Below are 20178 nucleotides of genomic sequence, written 5' to 3'. Positions count from 1 at the left end.
AATTTAAATGTCAGATAAGTGGACATGGTCATTTACCATCTTAAATTTGATCATCACAGATATTGTGAAGTATTAAATTGTTTCCGCATCTGTGTCCAATTTGTCTCCCTACCAGAGGAGTTAAAGTTCAATCTAGACTAATTTAAGATTGTGTATATATTTGATCTGTCACATCTTGATTATTAAATTGTTGGCAATTCAAGTGCATAAGAACTTTATGAAGTTGTACGTGAAAATTCATTGAAGTTGACTTTATTGCTCGGATGAGCAAAGGCACTGATCTTTCTATTATTGAAGTCAGAAAATCTATAACTCCCTTCCTACAAGCATCAAATTAATTATTATTCAATTATACAAAACATTTAATTATTACCCAGCATCTAGTTTTCATTTTAATTGAGTTCCAGGACCTTGCCAGTCGGAGAACTCCAAAGCTTAAATTCGCTTTAGAAAAGCTTTGAACCAAGTGATCAGGTTCGAGGAGAAGGTCTACCCGCCTAAGTTTAGTGGAGCCTAAAGTGCAGGGGAATCAAGGCGATTCTCGTTCATTGGCCAGAATTGATCGCGGAATCCTATTGAAGAAGTGGCAAGCTCTTGGATTTCCAATCTATGGTTTTGGGAACCAACAAATACAAATAAGGAAAAGAAGATATTTCGAAAAACATATTCGATATTAAACATTCAACATTCATATATTTATTTGTCTGGAGGAATAAGGAGCTCAAATATGGCTTTGTAAAATATTCTAATATTATATTTCAATGACTAATAAAGGCTTGTTACTTTTTGATTATTTAAATGGCATGGAGAATTAAATTGCAGTTAATTGGTCCTTTATAATCATTTTTTAAAAATTTTGTAAGCAATTTATGTCAGATAAGTGGACGAGGTCATCTATGGCATTTTAAACTCGATCATCGCAAATATTGTGAAATATTTAATTGTTTCCGAATCTATGTCCAGTTTGTCTCCCCGAACTTAGGAGTCAAAGTGCAATCTGGACAAGTTTAAAATTGCGTATATATATTTGAGCCGTCGTGCCTTGATTATTAAATTGTTTATAGTTTATGCGCATAGAACATTATAGAGTTGTACATTATACTCTTCATTGTAGTTGACTCTGTTGCCCAAATAAGCTAAAGCACTGATCTTTTTATCATTGAAGTATTGCATTCATATTTGAAGTTAGAAAATCTATAACTTCCTTCTTACAAACCTCAAATCCATTGTTAAAAACCTTATACAAAACATTCATTTCAAACTGCCACATAACTCCATATTAATCAAGTACAAAGACCTTGCCAGCCAAAGAACTCCAAAGCTTAAATTTGTTATAGAAAAGCCTTGAACCAAATAGTTAGCGTTTGAAGTGAAGGTCCACCCGTGTGGGTGTAGTGAAGCCTAAAATGCAAGGGAATCAAGGTGATTCCTATTCATTGGTCAGAACTGATTGTGGAATCCTGTTGTAGAAGTGGCAAGCTCTTGAATTTCGAATCTCTTGTTTTGGACACCAACATAATGAACAAGGATTGGCGTGGCTCAATTGCAGACTTTCTTTATGTAATGGAGGGGACCCTAGCCAACACTGAAACTAATTAAGGACTGGGCAACAGCTCAATAGGGAAAGAGGTGCACCATTAAAACCCTCCCAATTGGGTTTTATTTAATTATTTGTGAACAAAACTATGACAAAGTTAGGATAATGGAGAATGGGCCCTGCATGATGAACAGCAAGGGTTTTACATCAAAAATTAGACCCCAGATTTCTATCCCAAAACAAAAAACATGGATGTCATTCCAATCTGGATAAGACTTTATAACCTTCCACATGAATACTGGAATGAGAGCACTCTCAAGGTTATTGGCAACAAACTAGGTACCTTTGTTAAGATGGATCAAGTAGTGGAAACTAAGGACTTCAGTATATATGTGTGGATTTGTATTCTTTGGCTAGCGGCTCACCCTCTTCTAGAAACGATTGAGCTCATCGCAAGAGAAAATGTATGAAAACAATCGATAGAGGTGGAAGAAGCTCTACAATTATGCAAGCACTGTAATGGTGATGTCCATCCCCCTAATTAATGTCCTTATGGCACTTCTGACAAAGGTAGAGGATTTGAATGTGAAGCCTTACAAGATCTCATCATTGCCAACGAGGAAGAAGCTTGGCAAGAGGATCCATCCTTCCTCAAATAGATGGCACTACCCTTCCCAAACTCAAGACAAGAGGAGCATGTCACGGCTTCTCTAGACGATTTTCAAAGCTCTGGTCGTTGGGTCAATTTTCAAAATGTAATCATTGGTTCTAGGAAAAGTAGCGTGACTCGTGGCAAGTCACGCAAGTCCGCAAGTTATGACCACCCTCCAGAGTCATAATGACCCGAGACTCACGAGCAGCGAGTCACGTGGTGACTTGCCTAACTCGGCTCAGCTTGACTTGACTGTGGCAAGCAGAAAATCAAGTAGTTAAAATAATATTTTTTGCAAAGTTTTTTAATATTTTTTTTTTTGTTTTTCCTCACTCTTATAACCCTAAAGGGATCCCATAACACTCTATTGTGAGAAGAAGAAAGAGAGAGAGAGAGAGAGAGAGAGGTAGAAGAGAAATAGAGTTTTCTTGTTTTGCAACCAGCTAAAAGAAAGAGGAGAAAAACTTGCATTTGTGACATTGAAGCTTGCATTTAGATCATCAAGGAGTTTATAGGAGCTCTTCTCAACATTTCCCAAAGCATTTGAAAGAGGTAAGAGATGATTTTTTTTCTCTATGTTTATGGGTTTTTTGCATGAATTTTTTTTTGTTTGTTTATGAGTTTTTTTTTACTTTAAATCTTCATAAAATACAATGCGTAAATGGTAATATTTGGTCTAAAATGTCTTATTACAACAACCTTTACATTTTTCCTTACTCATAATGACTCCTGGAAGTAAAAAACCCAAGCTCTCTAAAGGCAATAAAAAAGATGAGTGTTAGAAGTTCACCATAGACTTTCCGAGTAGAACTAGAACTCAAACAAAATGCCTATTTTGCAAAACCATTAATAGTGGGGGGATAAATAGATTGAAATACCATATTGCCAGCATGCGTGGTCATGATACTGAGCCTTGTAGACTTGCAACTATTGAGGCTCAACGTTTTTGTTATGTAGACTTGGAAAAATATGAACAAGAAAAGGAATTTAAAAAAACAATTAGAAGAGTTAGCTCAGATTGGTTCTAGTTCCCTTCCATGCTCATCTGGAGATGTTTCTGAGTCAGTAGGTTGTGTTGGAGAAGGTTATTCCCTTCCCCCCTATCGTCCTAGTGCTTCTGCTAGTCGTACTTCTTCTACATCTATGCCTTGCACTGTTGGTGGTGCTACTGCTACGGCTGCTGACCTTTCTAGTAGTACTGGGCATATTGGCTTTACCTTTCGTCCTAGAGTCAGAAAATCTAAGTTGGACAATTTTTTTGTACCGCGTACCACTCCTAGTGCACAACCCTCACTTGAGAACTTGGGCTAGAATAGGGAGGTACATGAAGCTGGAATAAGAGCAATTTGCAAGCTTTGGTTTTTCTGCAACATTCCATTTATAGCAGCCAGCTACTTCAACTTCATTTATATTTGATTGTTTTACGTTTTAAGTTTTAAAATTTAAATTCAATTTTATACTTTTAAGTTTTAACTTGATGTTGAAAATTTGAAATATGCTAATTAAAATGTTTTTATAAATGTAACAGGACTCCTTATTGGCAGGAGATGATTGATGCAATTTCCATCTGTGGTGCGAGGTTCAAAGCCGCCACTGAAGATGAGTTGAGTGGCCCCCTCTTACTAGATATGGTGGAGGAGATAAAACTTGAGTTGGAGGACCATAAAAAAAATTGGAGCCAAAAAGGGTGTACTATTATGACGAATGGATGGATAGATAGGAGGAATAGGACCCTCCTAAATTTTCTTGTTTCTAGTGGAGGTAATTCATCATCCTCTACTTCTTGTCACTTGAAGTCCAAAATTTAATGTATTATTGAATAACGAAAATTTTGTTTTATTGACTATTGATTCTTGAATAATGATTATTTTGTTTAATTTTCACTTTCAAGATCCACCATGTTTTTGAGGTCTATAGATGCTTCCTCACATGTGAAAAATGCAAAATTCTTATGTCAGACTATTGAGGAGGTCATAAGGGAGGTGGGGGAAGACAATGTTATCCAAGTAGTGACTGATAATGCAGCTAATTATGTTGCTGCAAGTAAAATTTTAACTCCTAACTTTCTAAGTTCTACTTCTAAAAAATTTGTTTTAGTTTTTCATTAAATTTTGAAAATTAAAAGTTTTTTAATACATCAAAAAATTTCATTGTTTACTAACTAATTTAAAATTGCTGCAAGAAAACTTTTGATGAAGAGACACCCAAAAATCTTTTGGACTCCATGTGTGGCCCATTGCATTGACCTCATGTTAGGATATTGGCAAGCTTGCATGGGTGAAATCATGTGTTACCAAGGCCAAAAATCTTTGTAAGTTCATCTATAATCATGCCTTGGTCCTCAGCACTATGAGGCAATACACGAAGAGAAAGGAGTTGGCTCATCTTGGTATCACAAGATTTGCCTCTAATTTTATCACACTAAAATCCTTGTTGACTGCAAGCTTAGATTTGAAGTGCATGTTTGTTGGTCCAGAATGGAGTTCCTCCTCCTTTGCCACCAGCCCTGCAGGGATAGATGAAACAAAATGCATTTATGATGATGAAGGTTTTTGGGAGCCATGTTCGAAGATTGTGGAGGTAATTTAAATTTTAAATTTTAAAGACTTAAGTCTTAAAATTTTATAAATTAATTTATCTCATACATATTTTTGTTTTATTTTCATTGTACAACTTTGTAAAGTTTCATCATTCACTAAATTGTTTTTTTGTTTAATTGTTTTGTCGATCACTGAGCCCCTTGTAGCCCTCCTACGAGTTGTTGATGGCGAGAAGCCCTCTGTGGGCTACATTTAAGAAGGCATGGATAGGGTCAAGGAGGCTATTAAGGCCAAATATGTAGGAGTTGAGGAAAACTATGGCCCTATTTGGGACATAATTGATAGGAGATGGCAAAATCAGCTTCATAAGCTCATCCATGCAGTAGCCTATTACCTCAATCCGGCATACTGTTTCCGTGACAATTTCAAGGCAGATGAGGAGGTTCTTAATGGCCTATACACAGTGATATCAAAGATGTCCCCTAATCCCACAGATATATTGTTTGAGATGGATGCCTATAATAATGCATCAGGGCCCATTTTTTCAAGTCAAATTTGCAAAGAAGGTCGTAAAAAATTGCAGCCAGGTAAAAATTGCAACTTAATCCTTATACAATCTAGTTTCTAAATTTCTAGCTTTAAACTTTAAAGTTCAAATTTTGAAATGAGACTAATATTTTTTTGTTTTCTTTTTTTCAAAATTCAGATAGATGGTGGCAAATGTTTGGGCCTTCAACCAAAAACCTTCAGCAAATTGCCATCCTTTTTGATCCATCCAAGTAGCGCTTGTGGATGTGAGCGCAATGGAGCATGTTCAAGAACATCCACTCGAAGAGGCATAACAAGTTGTCTGTGCAGAAAATGAATAGGCTAGTCTTTGTGCATTACAACCTACGCATTAGGATCCGGGAGATTTTGGATAGTGACACCTCTCCGATTACTTTAGAGGAGGTTGATCCAAAGTCTAAGTGGATCACTGAGGCTACTGATCCTGTATTTGATGATGAGGACCTACAGTGGCTTGACCAGGCAGATAGAGAGGGTCGGGCTGAGGCTGTGGCTATGGCAACAAAGGACCAGAGAGCTCCAATTGTTCCTACTGGCACCTCACAGGAATTCGCTGAGCCAAAGACTATAGTTGATCCTAAAGGCACCTCGCAGGCTGATGCTATGGCTACTCAAACATCCAGGACCTACCTTAGACGCCTTACTAAGAGGCATTTTATAAATTATACTGAGCCTGAGGTTGAGGCTGAGGTTGGGGATGAGGATGACGATGACGATGAGGATGACGGTGAGGATGAGGATGATGATGAGGACTCCGACTAGGAGCCATAGCTATAGTCTTGTTTTAACTTTTTGTTTAACTTAATATATGATCAGAATTTGGAACATTTGATGATGACTATTGATTCATTGAATCTTGATGTGTTGGATTTATCATTTCATAATACATATACATTTTGATGGGTTGCATGGATTTATCATTTTATATATGATTATATGTTTTACTTTTATAATATTTCCTTCAGCTACTATTTAAACTTTAAACTTTAATTACTAGTAATATAGTATTTAGCAATTTACCTTTGTAGTATTGTACTTATGTAATCAATGTATGTTTGAACTTTGACCTTTAAAGTTTTAAGTTTTAACTTTAAGTATGTGCATTATGATCAAATTATCTTCTATTTAATGATGTTATTGTGTCTTTACGCTTTATTCAATAATGGGTGCATGGAATGTTCTTTAAATCCTAAAAAATCTCAAAATTTCAAGAATTTTTCACTTTCCCGAGTCATTTCCGAGTCCGAGCGGGTCACGAGTCAAGTTACCCTTGCCGAGTCTAAGCCGGGTCCAAGTCACGTTACTTTGGTTTTAGGGTTTTTCCAAAATCCTCTGAGGTTTTTTAGCAATAACAAATAGGGATGCAGGACTCCCCACACACACAGGCTTCAATGTCTTTGGACGACCATAATATTCTACCACATGGCACAAAATTGTCACTGGAGAATCTCAAGTGTCTAAAATTTCTTGATTCTATGGTGAGTATGCGCAGGACAAACTCAGAACAACTAGATCTGCTTTTATAATCTCAGTTTCCTTAGTTGAGGGCGTCAACACATGACCAATGTCAAATCACGTCCAGGAATTTCTCTGACCTCAAATCCTAGGACAGCTTTGACTTCAATGGAACCCATGTGTTTAGGACACTTAGACATTACCCTTCAAGGACATTCAAATCTCCCTAGAACGAAGTCTTGATACGGCCTTTGCCTCAACACTGGACAATAATATCAGCGACAATGAAGCCACTAACTACATCTCTGAGGATGATTGGGAGGGAGAGAACACCTTAGGCTTTGATGCACTTGTGGGTCTTCAAAGAAAAAGGTACATCAGCCAAACTTCCTATAAGAAAGTTAAATGCAAAGGTGGCAAAAAAATGAAGAGAGGAAGGAAAAACCTTTCAACCAGGCTGGAAGATGCAGCTTGTGTTGTGGGGCAAACCAAATTGAGATTGGGAAAGGAGTATCACTCCTCTTGTGGAATGTCAAGGGTTGCAATGCCCCTGACAAAGTGCACTTGATCAAGTGTTGTATTGATCAAACAAGGCCTGAAATTTTCCTCTTACAAGAATCTAAGCTCATTGGACAAGATGTATTAGGTTTTAGCAAACAATTTTGTCATTGAAACAATTCCTTTGTTGATGCGCAAGGTGCCTCAAGGGGATTGGGCCTGCTTTGGAACCCAGATGTTATTGACATCAATGTAATAGCTTCAGGGGACTCTTGGCAATTGGCTCATGTAGCTTCTAAACAATTAAATGGAGGTTTTGTCTTATAAATGTGTATGGCTCCACTAGTAAAGGCAGCCTCCTGGACCTATGGAAACAAATCTCTAATACTCTCCTCTAACACCAAGACAATTTCTTCATCATTGGAGGGAACATCAACTGTATTCTTCACCTGACAAATAAATTGGGTGATTTGGGGAGGGAAAGTTCAGAGCAAAGTAACTTTCAGGACTTTGTCACTCACAACTTGGCTGAAATCTCGCTCCAATTAGGGGACTTTACATGGACTACTAGAAGGCGTGGCTTTTCAAACATTGTGGAAAAGTTGGACAGGTTTTTCACAAAAGGGAACTCGGCAAACCTCCCTTGGGATCTCTCTGCAAACATTCTACCAATTACAGGCTTTGGCCACTTCCCTATAAGTCTCTGCATTATGGAGGGAGTTACCCCTAACGGATGCTTGTTTAAATTTGAAAAGATGTGGCTTCACTCTGAAGGCTTCAAGGAATTGATTCAAAATTGGTGGCACACATCACCTCAATGGGAAGGTAACAAAGCTTTTATTTTTTTAAAAAAATTGCAGTTCTTAAAGGAACAACTAAAGAAATGGTAATCATCTTCAAAAATATTTTTTCAGAAAAATTGAGAATTGAAAATTTACTCAATGATCTTTGAAATGACCCTAGCTATAAAGGTCACTAAATCCCAATATTGTACTATGGCAATTTGTCAAATAATTTGCAAACACGCTCTGATACTACTGAAATATCCCCGACAGGTTATTGACTCTTTAAGCACCAAAATCTTAATCACTTCAAGAGTTTGTTATTTCATCAAACAGTTTGCCAAACGTGCATCTGTCTTGTTGAAATGGATGACCTTATATTTGCGAAACAAAGGTAGAACCTGTTTCAAGTACTTGTGACTTGACCAGCTTACAGGTGGCATCACAAATTGTTTGCTTTGCGCCTTCCGATTAAACTTCTTTGGGAGCCTCTTTACAATGCGCACTTCATCTCTCAAAGATGTAATGAAGTGTTTCACATCAGATATATCACCAAATTCACTGGGATCAGCCCAAAATGATCTCTTATCAAGCTCCGGAATCACTAAAGTCAAATTCAAATATCGTGCTATGGTCACCATGTCACAAATCTGGACTGAATTGGAACAATATCAAAACCTCAAATTGCCGCCTCCATGAAATTTGCCGAGTCTGTTCAAAGTCCTCCATATCTAGTTAGAAACGTAGAAACTGATGCCACCAACCCACCACCCTCTAGTCGAGCCCATGCACAACTTCTTCAATTTGGAGTGTCGATCCAACCGGGTTCTGAACCGATACGGGTGCTGCTCAGGCTTATTAACTGAGTCGTTGAATGCAAAACGAACTGCAATTGCCAAGACTTGATCCCGATCTCTGTATATCTCTTCCACAGACTAATACAGATGGTTTACTCAATGATTTGTTTGCCCAAATTACCTTCCTTGAAACTGGATCAAAATGATCCCTAATTTATTTCGCTGTCTATAACTGTGTCCTCCTGGCTTGATTAAAGAAGACTAAGCGATATAACAGGGACCCGTTGTTCCCGCTAAAACCTTGGGAAACATTTACACAAGTCGTTAATAGTTTCGACTATCAACTTGTGCGCCCAGAGAAATGACTTGCGGCAAATCGCGTAGCAGACGGGTATTTATCTTGTCGGCTTGATCATTTTGTACCCGGCTCTCCTTCCTGGTCTTAGCAGGTTGATTCTCAATACAGTCCTCGTTCCATGTAATTTTTCCCTTCTCCAAATAAGTGATAGCGCATTCGATTATGCAAACTGTATATTGTCCTCTGTCCCACAAATCCCTCTGTGGAATTAACTGACTTTGGAATGGACGCTGATGGTCTGGATAGGGTCTCAAATATTTGTCTGCTAGTCTTGTGCAAAGTCTTCTATACGGAATATCTTCTATAACCTGATCTTTGCTGATCGGCCCAAACTTCGGCCTTAACAATATACGGAAATGCTGGCTGAAAAATGGTGATTAATACCACTCTCGCTGATCCAACAATGAACAGTGATGCAAGAACCACAAAATTGGCCTTAAGCCACAGATTATTGCCCTGATGAAATGACTGAATGTCACCTCCAATCTGCAATAATTCAGATGATATTTCACACCCTCAAAATTGCGCACCAATTGAGAGTTATTGTTCTCAATGGCCAACTGTGACAATTGCGAAAACCCTAGGTTCCACAATGCACCAGTGATTGAATCACAATCTGAAAAATCAAAGAGAGATAATCAACTGCCTATTCGAATGGAGCCCCGGGGTGCCTATTTATTCTTTTCTCTCCATCTTCTCCAGAGACTTCTAGAACATTTTCGATCTTATCTCTTAAGTGACTTTATTAAATATTTTTATAATCCAAGTCACTTTATTAAATATAAAGTTATCTTTTAAATATTTATTCATTTAATTAAAATAATTAATTAGTCGTCCTTGGACAACCAGATTAATTAAATTAATTAAATCGAACTGTCACCAAAAATTGGGGACATGACAATCTTAGTGCCAAAATAATCAAGGTATGACATGTGTTGACTTTGACACTGAGAATGTGCTAAAAGAAGAATACTCTGAGGTCCTGCAAAAGGAAGAAACCTTTTGGAGACAAAAGTCCCTGGACGCTTGGCCACAAGAAGGGGATAGAAACACACAAAAAAATTCACAACCCACTTAAGCCAAACGCTCCATCAATAACATTTACTCAATTAAGGAGGCGGCTGGCAACTTTCTTACAGAAATGGGGGGCAATCAATAGAGAAGGTAAAAGCTTCTTCAAAGAATGTTTCAACGTTGATGCTGCTAACTTCCAAGATCCTGAAGGTATTCTTATTCTCATTACACCCTATGTTAGTGAGGCTCAAAACAGAATCTTGACAGACAAGGTCACACAAGGGGAGGTTAAATCAACTTTGTTTAACATGGGAGGGGACAAAGCCCCAAGGCCATATGGCTTTCCTATTATTTTCTTTCAAAAAATGTGGACCAGTTTTGCCTACGACATCTGGGAGGGGGTGGAGTAATCAAGACTCAGTGGCATCATTCTTAAGGACCTGAACAACACCTTTATTGCTTTAATATCAAAGAAAAAAGAGACTCAATCCTTTGAGGACTTTAGACCAATTGCATTGTGCAACACAATCAATAAGATTGTCTCTAAAGTCATTGCAAACAGACTTAAAACCATCTTGCATTCGGTTATCTCAGTGGAATAGAGTGGGTTTGCCCCAAACAGTCAATCTTTGAAGGTGTTATTGTTGCTCATGAAACCATTCACTCCATCCAACAAGCCCGAGCTAACAGAATGTTGGTCAAATTAGATATAAAAAGAGCATATGATGAGGTCAATTGCTCCTTAATTGCAGTACTACAGAGAATGGGCTTCGATCCTACATAGGTTGAGTGGATTGAGTTATGCATAAACACACCAAGATTCTCTGTTCTAAAGCCCCCAAGGATGCTTTGAAAGCACTAAGGGCATCACACAAGATGACCCCTTATCCCCCTTCTTGTTTATTATCATGCCAGAAGCCTTGGGTTGTCTGAAATCTCACAAAAGATCAATTGGCAGTTGGAAAGGCACAAAGGTGGCACTTAATGCTGATTAGATAACTCATTTATAGTTTGCAAATGACACTTTTATTTGGAGTTTCCTCTCTCAAAGAAGCACATATAATGTGCCAAACTCTATACACATACAACAATGCCTCTATTAAACCCTGACCAGTTATATCCTTTGACCAACACCAATTTTCTTCACAATTCACATGTTTGACACTTCGCCAAACACTTTGAAAGCGAGCTCTAATATCAATTTAAGAAACCCAACTGACTCATGCAACTACGATGATTTATGGCATGTTTTCCTGGGACCTTATAATATGCAACTCCTCAATCTTAGAAGTACGAATGCTAATATGGAAAATAAAAAGAAACTTAATTCCAAATACATCAATTGAAGTTTCCTATTGTTTTTCTGCTATTTCCTACGGTTGTACAGACAGATATTGACTGAAGCATTGGATCCATGGGTATGATGAGATAGGTTCTTGAAATAGCTCACTATTGCACTTTGTTTGAATCCATTTGATAATTGTTGGAAGGAGTAGACTGGTCTAGAATAACAGTAACAACAAGGGTTTCGTACACTTATGGCTTTTCCCTGACATTCCACCGTAGGAATTGAATGATTCTTGTGGGAATGTTAGGTTACTTTGTACTACCTAATGAATTTGGTTCCAATGCTAAATAAACAATTCCTGATTTTTGTCCTGATGCTCGAGATTTGGCATTAGGATGTGACAAGCCTGTCAAGAAGTGGACTGGATGTTGCAGAGAATTATTCAGGTTAGTGAGTGCCAAGTTTTTTATTTTGGAGTCATTAAGCATTGGTGAGATTGGATCAAGCGTCATTTCAACTTGATCAATCCAATTGATGCGTGTTTGAACATGCCCTCACTAGCTAAGGATTTATAAGCCATTTAAGTCCAGTTCTGGCTGACCCAGTCAAAGGCAAAACCCATATCCAAAATTGTGATATTTCATACAAGTCCCAAAAGGGTATCAGAAATTGGAGATTATTTGGGGGTTGTTACAGAAAGTTGGGAGAAAGATCAGAATTGGTTAGATTGGAGGGCTAATTGTTTTGATTGGAGATTATTTGGGGGTTCTTACAGAAAGTTGGGAGAAAGATCAAAATTAGTTAGATTGGAGGGCTAATTGTTTTAGGTCTTCCTCTAGGCCTATTTGCACAAAGTAAGTTGTGGGTCCTTGTTAATGCTACTAAGGGGGTCAAAAGGAGTAGATATGGTTCATAGAAGGGATGGAAGGAAGTCACACACATCTCTAATGACTTTGTAACAAGATCCTAGGTTGCAAGTGAAAGAAGTTACCCAAGAAGGTCTTAGGGAAGTGGGGTATTGGTGTAGGGGTTAAAAACCCAAGTGAAAGTCATATTACTCTAATTGGGAAAAGTACCCTAAGGAGGGCCTAGGAGAAAGGCTAAGAAGTGAATCAACTTTGGTAGAGTTGATGGTGTGAGGACCATTTTTTGGTGCCTTGGAACATACCCATATTAGGGAGACACTAAGGACTCTTGTGGACTATCTTGTCACTCTGCATTATATTGGTATCAGAGCCAAAAGTTGTTTGGTGTCTGATTATAGTGTATGTCAGAGGAAGGAGAGGTAGAGGCTAGCATCATGCCTCCAAAAGGAATGAGCCAAGAAGCCATCAAAAGAATGGTGAAGGAGTTGCTTGAAGCAAAACAAGGAGAGTTGAAGCAGTCAAAGGATAAGGAGAAGGATTGTGAAGATGATAAAAATAGAGAAGAAAATGGAGGAGAAGAAGTACCAAAACAAGTTGTAGATCTTCTAGCAGATCAAAAGGCTTTTGTGGAAGCCCTGAAATCAGTAAATGGGCATGCTACTGATAAGTTACCAATGTATGGAGGTAGCATGAATGAAGATGAAGTAATTAAATGGATAGAAGCCCTAAGCAATCACTTTGAATACTACGAAGTCCCTAAAGGTGAAAGGGTCAGGTTGGCAAAAGGAAAATTGAAGGAGTCTACCTTGTCATGGTGGAACTATGGGTAGATAGAAAAGGACTTGGATGTCAGTATATATACTAAAGAATTTCACAAACTAAGTCTCAGATCCAAGAAACAAGAAGATGAACCAGAAAATGTGGCCAGGTAATTGAATGGCCTATAGATTCTTGTGGACTATCTTGTCACTCTACATCAACAACATAAGAAGAACAAACACCAAGACACCAAAGGGAAAAGGAGGATCACCCAAAATTCATTTGAGGACACGAGGAACAAAGCCCTAAATTCTTTCTCTTAGCATGGCATTGATGCAACCCTTGCACCAATCTTCCTCCACTTTATTTGATTCCTCCTTTGCACGACTAACCATCTTACCATTTCACAGGATTATAACAAATTTAACTGTCAATTGACTTCATGTGAACCTCAACGGCTATATTTTAAATTAGGTTGAAAATTGGGATGTAACATTCACCATCATGAGTCTGACTATGTCTTTTCCTTCTCCCAACTATAATGCCCATGCCATGATCATCGAATAGATGTTCATGTTAGTTTGACGACAGTTTTCAACCTGGTAAAACATCTCACCCAATAACCAATCGACCACCATAGAAGGTCTATGGTGAACAAAATTAAACATTTTGTCCAAGCAAACCTTCCTGCTATGCCCATGAAATGGGTTTTGTTGCTTCTGGCATTGGAGTGTGAATGTAGTTTCCATCTTGCACAAACCAAAACAACCCCTGTACTATTAATTCTCTACAAAATGCAAATGATTTTTGGTTTCGAGGGCACACACCTCAATAATTGTAATGTCCCTTGTCAAGACCTAACATAACTTACATCAATTCCTCAAACTAAAGTTTTTGCAAACCAATTCCATATATCTCATTTCTTTCCTCCTTTCCTTTTTGGGCGATTTAATATTTCTTTATATACCATGATATGAGAAAAGGTGTGTCTTTTCATTAATTAATTATTTTATTTATTAACATTAATATTGTTGTTATGTTATTATTTATTATTAATATTAGTATTTATAAAATGCATAATATATATACTTCACTTCGTATATATTATGATTATTAATCTAAACATTATATTTTATCATTTTATATAATAATATTTAATTCTCATCCTTTAATATTTATATATTGTGCAATATTATAATATGATCATAATAAATTATAACTATACCGTTATTAATATTATATTATTATTATTTTGTTTAATTATTATTCATCTATTCATTTAGATTTTTATTATATATATCTTATTTTGAAGGGGATATTGCTTGTCCCCTCTTAGATTTTGCTTGTCCCCAAGCAAAAATCATGTATACATAACTTCTCTAGTAGAGCATCATATGAAGCATATAATTGGATGCACGAAGACATAAGGGATTTATAGAGTATACACCATAATGCATGAAAACACAAAGCATGTACAAAGTAAACACATAAGTACATGATTATGCAAAGTAGACACATGAATGCATGAAAACACGAAGCAGACACGATGTAGACACATAATACATGCATTCTTGACTAGTGCTTTATAATTTGCTAGAGTCAACAAGATGATTTACAAAATTTACGTCTTCAATGGAATCCTCCACGCACAAGTGATCATTAGTACATTTGTGTATGTATAAGTTTCAAAGAAAATCTGATTCATGATAAATTACTCCAATTCAATCCAATATCGAGTCCAAGAGCGAAACTTTGACCCCCCTGGCCTCGGTGGCAAGTGTTAAGCATCCACACGAGGTGGCCTGAATAGCAGGATGCTTGTTTTGTTTTAGTCTTATTATTGTTCTTAGTCGAGAAGAACACTTAGGATGTAAATAGGTTGCTAAGGCACCAAACTCAACGGCTTCCCTCAAGGTTTTATGGATCCAAACCCTTAATCCTTTCTTGGACGTGTCCACAAGGCACTCAGGAATGCTAATCTCTACCCTATCTTGGGAACGACCTGTTGGCTGCATTTACACTAGCCTCTCCCTGAATACACCTCTGTTCTCTTTCTTCAGACTACCCTATAGGTAAGTTAGTAATAAACTATATGTGCATTAAGAAGACCATGCTATCGTGGTTATTATTCTAGCCTATGAGAATACAGAGATGCAATAGGCTGCTTAGACACCAAACTCAAAGGTTTCCCTCAAGGTTTTACAGATCCAAGCCCTTAAGCCTTTCTTGGATTTGTCCACAAGGAGCTCGGGGATGCTGATCCCTACCCTATCTTGGGAATGACCTGTTGGCTGGATTTACACAGGCCTCTCCCTTATTGCAATCCTACTCTTCTTCTCTAGCTTAGAAATAATAACTGGCTTGAGCATGGATGTTACTTAAAGTGAATGATCTGATATTTCACTTATTAGGTTATGTATAGTTAAAATAGACAACATGTTTCATACCTGTATCAGAGATACATGAAGTTCTGCCCTAGGATCAGAACGTCTTCCCTTTTTGCTTGGTGATAATGATGATGCAATAGATCTGATTGTATTTGATATAGTTGCAAATCAAATGTGATTATTTTATTTCCTTATATTCCTTCGTTCATAAGTACATGCCTCCATACTAGGATGCACCTTGCAATGAACTTAATGCAGAAAATGCTATGACAGTGTTATGACTACATAAAGAGGTCACGTGTGTATTGCTAATAGCGATCTCACTGTTCTTAGCTCAACGCTGGCGGCAAAGGATGGAATATGTATTCCTAATATTGCCTTTATTCACTGTTGACTCCACTTCTAATGTTCCTTCTTATGGAAATTCTGGTTAGAACTCATAAAAGAAAGGATAGAAGTTCATAATTGCAGTGCGACAGTTAACATTCAGACAGTTAAAACTAGAACTGCACATCTTAATAATCGCGTTTATTTTTCAGACATTTGTGATTCCGAACTTCAAGTCTGTTTGCTTCAAATCAACCAGCTATAAAATTTAGTAATCAAGTATGTGCATTTTTATGTTTTAGAAGAATCTTCAGATTGGTGTAATGTCTGGCGTGTCTCCAATGTTTCCTGATTAAGTGGATGGCAGAATATGTCCTTTCAGTAGTATATGATGTTACATATTTTCATGTTTGTTTGCATGATAACATATTTGATGTGACCAGTCTCTGTTATTCATTCTTATCTCCAACTCTTTTGATGATTGCATTGGAGTGTATGAATTCCGGACTATCCCTGTCCGCTCAGAACACCTTTTTTTTTCTACCAGGAATGATATGTATTTCTTAAATAGTTTGAATGATGTATCTAATATGTGCCACTGATTCTGTCGAGAGCCAATACGCCCAAAATGAGCAGGTCCAATATTGGGCTTAATATGCCAATCTACTCAATTTTCCCCTCAATCACTTTCCATAGTGGTTTGGTCGCATGCCATTATTCCTCAACCGTAAAAGGGCTTCCTTGATTGCCTATTATAATATCTCCTCCATCTTTTCCTTTATTTAAACACTGGTTGAATTCTTCTAATCCAAAGCTGAATGTGATATTCATGCTAGCTGCATATTTTAAATTGTATGTTTGCCGCTGCCTCAAATCTTGTGTATTATTTTTTAGTGTACTTGCCCTTTTTTTATATAATTTTTTTGTACCTGCATATCTAATTGATAACTAGACTGTCAACAGTGCTGATTGGATTTATTTCTTTGTTTTTGTTTTTGTTTTTGTTTTCCTGCTATTCATTTCTAACTCTGTACAATTTGTAACTTCAATTGTATTTCCTTCATATATAAGAGTTTATTTTTATTTTTATCTTCCACAAGTACAGAACACCGCTCTAATCTACATAAGGACAATAAAGTATTTCCCCACAATTTTCCTGCAGCTATTTTTGCTCAGGGTCCACCCTAAGATTCTGAATAACATAATATTTCACATTTTCTCCCTAAATCTCCTTGTACTCCATCACTATTCTTTTTGTCTCATATACCACACCTGACAAAATATTATTATTATCAAATTTCCATGGTTGCAGATGTAATTTATCATCTTGTTATGATGTAGTAGGTGATTGTGTTATATGTAAAAGCTAATAGACTGTAATGGTTGGATAGAGTAAACCATAAATATTAGAGTCACTGTATAAGATGTGCGAGGAATGGAATTTAGTGTCCCCTTCTTAGGAATTGTTCAATTTTTCCTCTAATTTCAAAACTTCTCTATTTCTTTTTCTCATGTAAATTAGCTTCTTCCCCTTAGGATGGCAGGAACATGCTCTGATACCATTTGTAATGTCCCTTGTCAGGACCTTACATAATTTACTTCAATTCAACAAACTGAACTTTTTGCAGACCAATTCCACATACCTCAAAACCACCGGCTGCACGCCACATTAATGGGAGGGAGAATGGTGGCAAGCTCAAAGTGTAAGAGAATAAATGTTGGAATAATTGCATTCCTCCGACCTAACATCATGGAAATTTTCAATAACAATTTCAAACAAGTTAAGATTTAATGCCCAGCTGGACATGATGTCAGTCTCTATCTTCCCTTGCCTTTTGATGTGTGATAACTTAAAATCCTCAAAGTATGCCAACTCATCATTGATTTTGGAGATGTAGTTCTGGAGATGCCAGGCCTTCATATCACCTTTGACAATGGCCTTGATTACAATTTGGGAGTCACCTTTGACATGTAGCTTTTTGGCTCCTAACTTTTTAGATGCTCTAATTGCTAAAAGAGTCGCTTCAGCTTCCGCAACATTATTTGTTCCATCCAAAAGACGTTTGCCTCCACATGCAATGAGCTCCCCGTTTGAATCTCTGATTATGAATCCTGTCCCGGAAGAGCCAGGGTTTCCTTTAGACTCGCCATCGAAGTTACACTTCCCCCAACCTGCTTGAGGTCTTTCCCATTGCATAACATCAAGCAGTCGGAGGGATTCACCCCAAGACACCCATTCAAGGGTGAATTTTTTGCAGATTTATACTTCTATGATTTGAACAATCTAAGAGCTAAATGTGAAATAGAGAAAATGGTTCCCTTGCAGATTGCTTGTAAGATGGGTCTCAGACACCAAACTGATCTCCTGTGGCGGTGGCTCAAGAAACAGTCTTTCCTTTTAGTTTTAGTCATAAATACATCATAAGTTTCAATATTCAACACCTATCCTAGCCATACAAGGTTATAAATTTTAAAAAGATAATAATGATCACAAAAAGAACCAACTCAAACATGCTACTTCCTGAAATTATTTGATAGGTGCTCCCAAAAGCACAGTGAGAAAATGAGCTTGTAACCTGTGTAACCGAAAAGAAATATAAAGGGAAGACATTTTCCTTCTAATCTGCCCATTATATGATGATATTGCATGTGATCTAATAGATGTTCACAAATTCAATCATGATTGGGTTCATGAAATCCTAAACCATTATAACAAATAACGTTTGAAAAGTTTAATCTGAACTAAAAATTAATTGAAACAGCTGCCTAAATAAGTAATTATTAATTTTATCAATTTGTGTACTGAGCCTTCCAACAAGACATAACGTCAAAAATCATTCTCTTTCAGCTCTTGCATCATTTTGGATTTCTGGGAATAAATGTTTATTACTTAATAATTCGTTTATCTATAAATGTTCACTATTTTAATACTTTGTGTCATTTTGACTGAAATGAGTTAACAACTACTCCATGACCTAACCTTGGATTAAGGATTACTTGAATTGGATTGATATATGCTATAATTGATTCTAAGAGCCAAAATGGTCTAAGGGATATTAGGAATCATGGCTATCAACATAAACTCATAGAAGGTCCCAAGTGTCCAAGCTGGTTCATTACTTATCTGCAGAACTTATTTAGAACGACACCAAGCCCACAAGGGGGATTTCTTTTTAATATACCTTATATAATGTTTATATTTTGGTGCCTCCTAATCACAATAAAAGGCTCAAAAATCATAAACTCAACCTTGACAATCTGCCTACACCTCGAGTTAAAACTAAAACATAGGCCTACACTTGACACAATTCTAAATTGGCTCGCACTTCAGACACCATTTCTTATAATCGAAAAATAAAATCGACTCCACCTAATCACATTTCTTCTAGTCAACTTGTCAAACAGTTCGCAATCACTATTTTACCCTCTGAATCAATCCACACTCTCAACCCTGATGAATTCAGACAAATTCACAGCAATAAATTCAGGCCACATTTTGACAACCCACCGAATCGTTCTTATTTTAAAGTAGATATCAGTTAAAAAGTAAATGAACTCGTATTCATTCCATCTAGTACCCTCAATTTCCAAATCTACCTCTCTTAAAACGCTTAAAAAAATAATAAGTAGAACTAGGTAAAATACTATAAAAATAGTTAGTTATTACCTTATAAAAGAAAGCGGAATTCCTGAGAAGTGGTCGAGTAATGTTGAGATGACGATGATCCAAAGTGCAAGTGGGCTGATATGCTAGCATCTTGAAATTTGCAGGAAAATGTCTGAAAAACTAAGATTATAAGAATTTTTTTGAGGCTGAATTAGCAAAATATTTTTGGAAAACATAGAACCCCCGTCAATATGGAGGTAGGAAACATACACATGTCTATCGCAAGGACGTATTATTCAAAAATCTTTAAAAAATCATCCAAAAACAATCTGCAAAATGCTCGTTTTTATTGAGTGGATGAGATTTTACACTTTCCTAATTGGGGTTAGGGATCGAGTCTCTTGTGAGCGCTCTTACAGCATCAAGTTCACTATTTGTGTCTTCTTCATTTTTACCCTCCCTAGTTCTCTTTACATTATTATGATGGGATACATCATCCCTCACATAAATTTGGAGGTTAACTAATTAAATTATAAGGATAAATAATAAATTTATGATAAGGAGTTGAGATTGATTATTTAAGGTTTTCATAATAATTATAAACGGAGTTCAATATGTAACAAGTGTCATATAGTGGTCTAGTAGTTTAGTCTAGTAGTTTAGATTTTGTATGTAAGTTAAATGATAATTTGATTATATATTTATTATAATTATTTAATATATTAAATATTTTTTAAAAAAAAT

The 20178-nt window shown here is 36.7% G+C and overlaps 1 protein-coding gene across 1 annotated transcript in view; it reads right to left on the bottom strand.

The window, feature by feature from the left end:
* MINE1 (homolog of bacterial MinE 1) overlaps positions 1 to 19878 on the bottom strand; it is a 51652-nt gene extending 31774 nt beyond the window's left edge. Inside the window, exons 1-2 of the mRNA XM_089804820.1 lie at positions 19705 to 19878; positions 19495 to 19606 (exon numbers count right to left, since the gene is read on the bottom strand). Of these exons, the coding sequence (XP_089660946.1) occupies positions 19495 to 19584 (90 nt within the window). The 5' untranslated portion in view covers positions 19585 to 19606; positions 19705 to 19878. The remainder of the gene's footprint in view (positions 1 to 19494; positions 19607 to 19704) is intronic.
* Positions 19879 to 20178: the final 300 nt, after the last annotated feature.

Source organism: Cupressus sempervirens, chromosome 10 (genome assembly GCF_028749045.1).
Source record: "Cupressus sempervirens isolate cs-2001-9-10 chromosome 10, ASM2874904v1, whole genome shotgun sequence".
NCBI lineage: Eukaryota > Viridiplantae > Streptophyta > Pinopsida > Cupressales > Cupressaceae > Cupressus > Cupressus sempervirens.
This window is presented reverse-complemented; position numbering and strand designations above follow the sequence as displayed.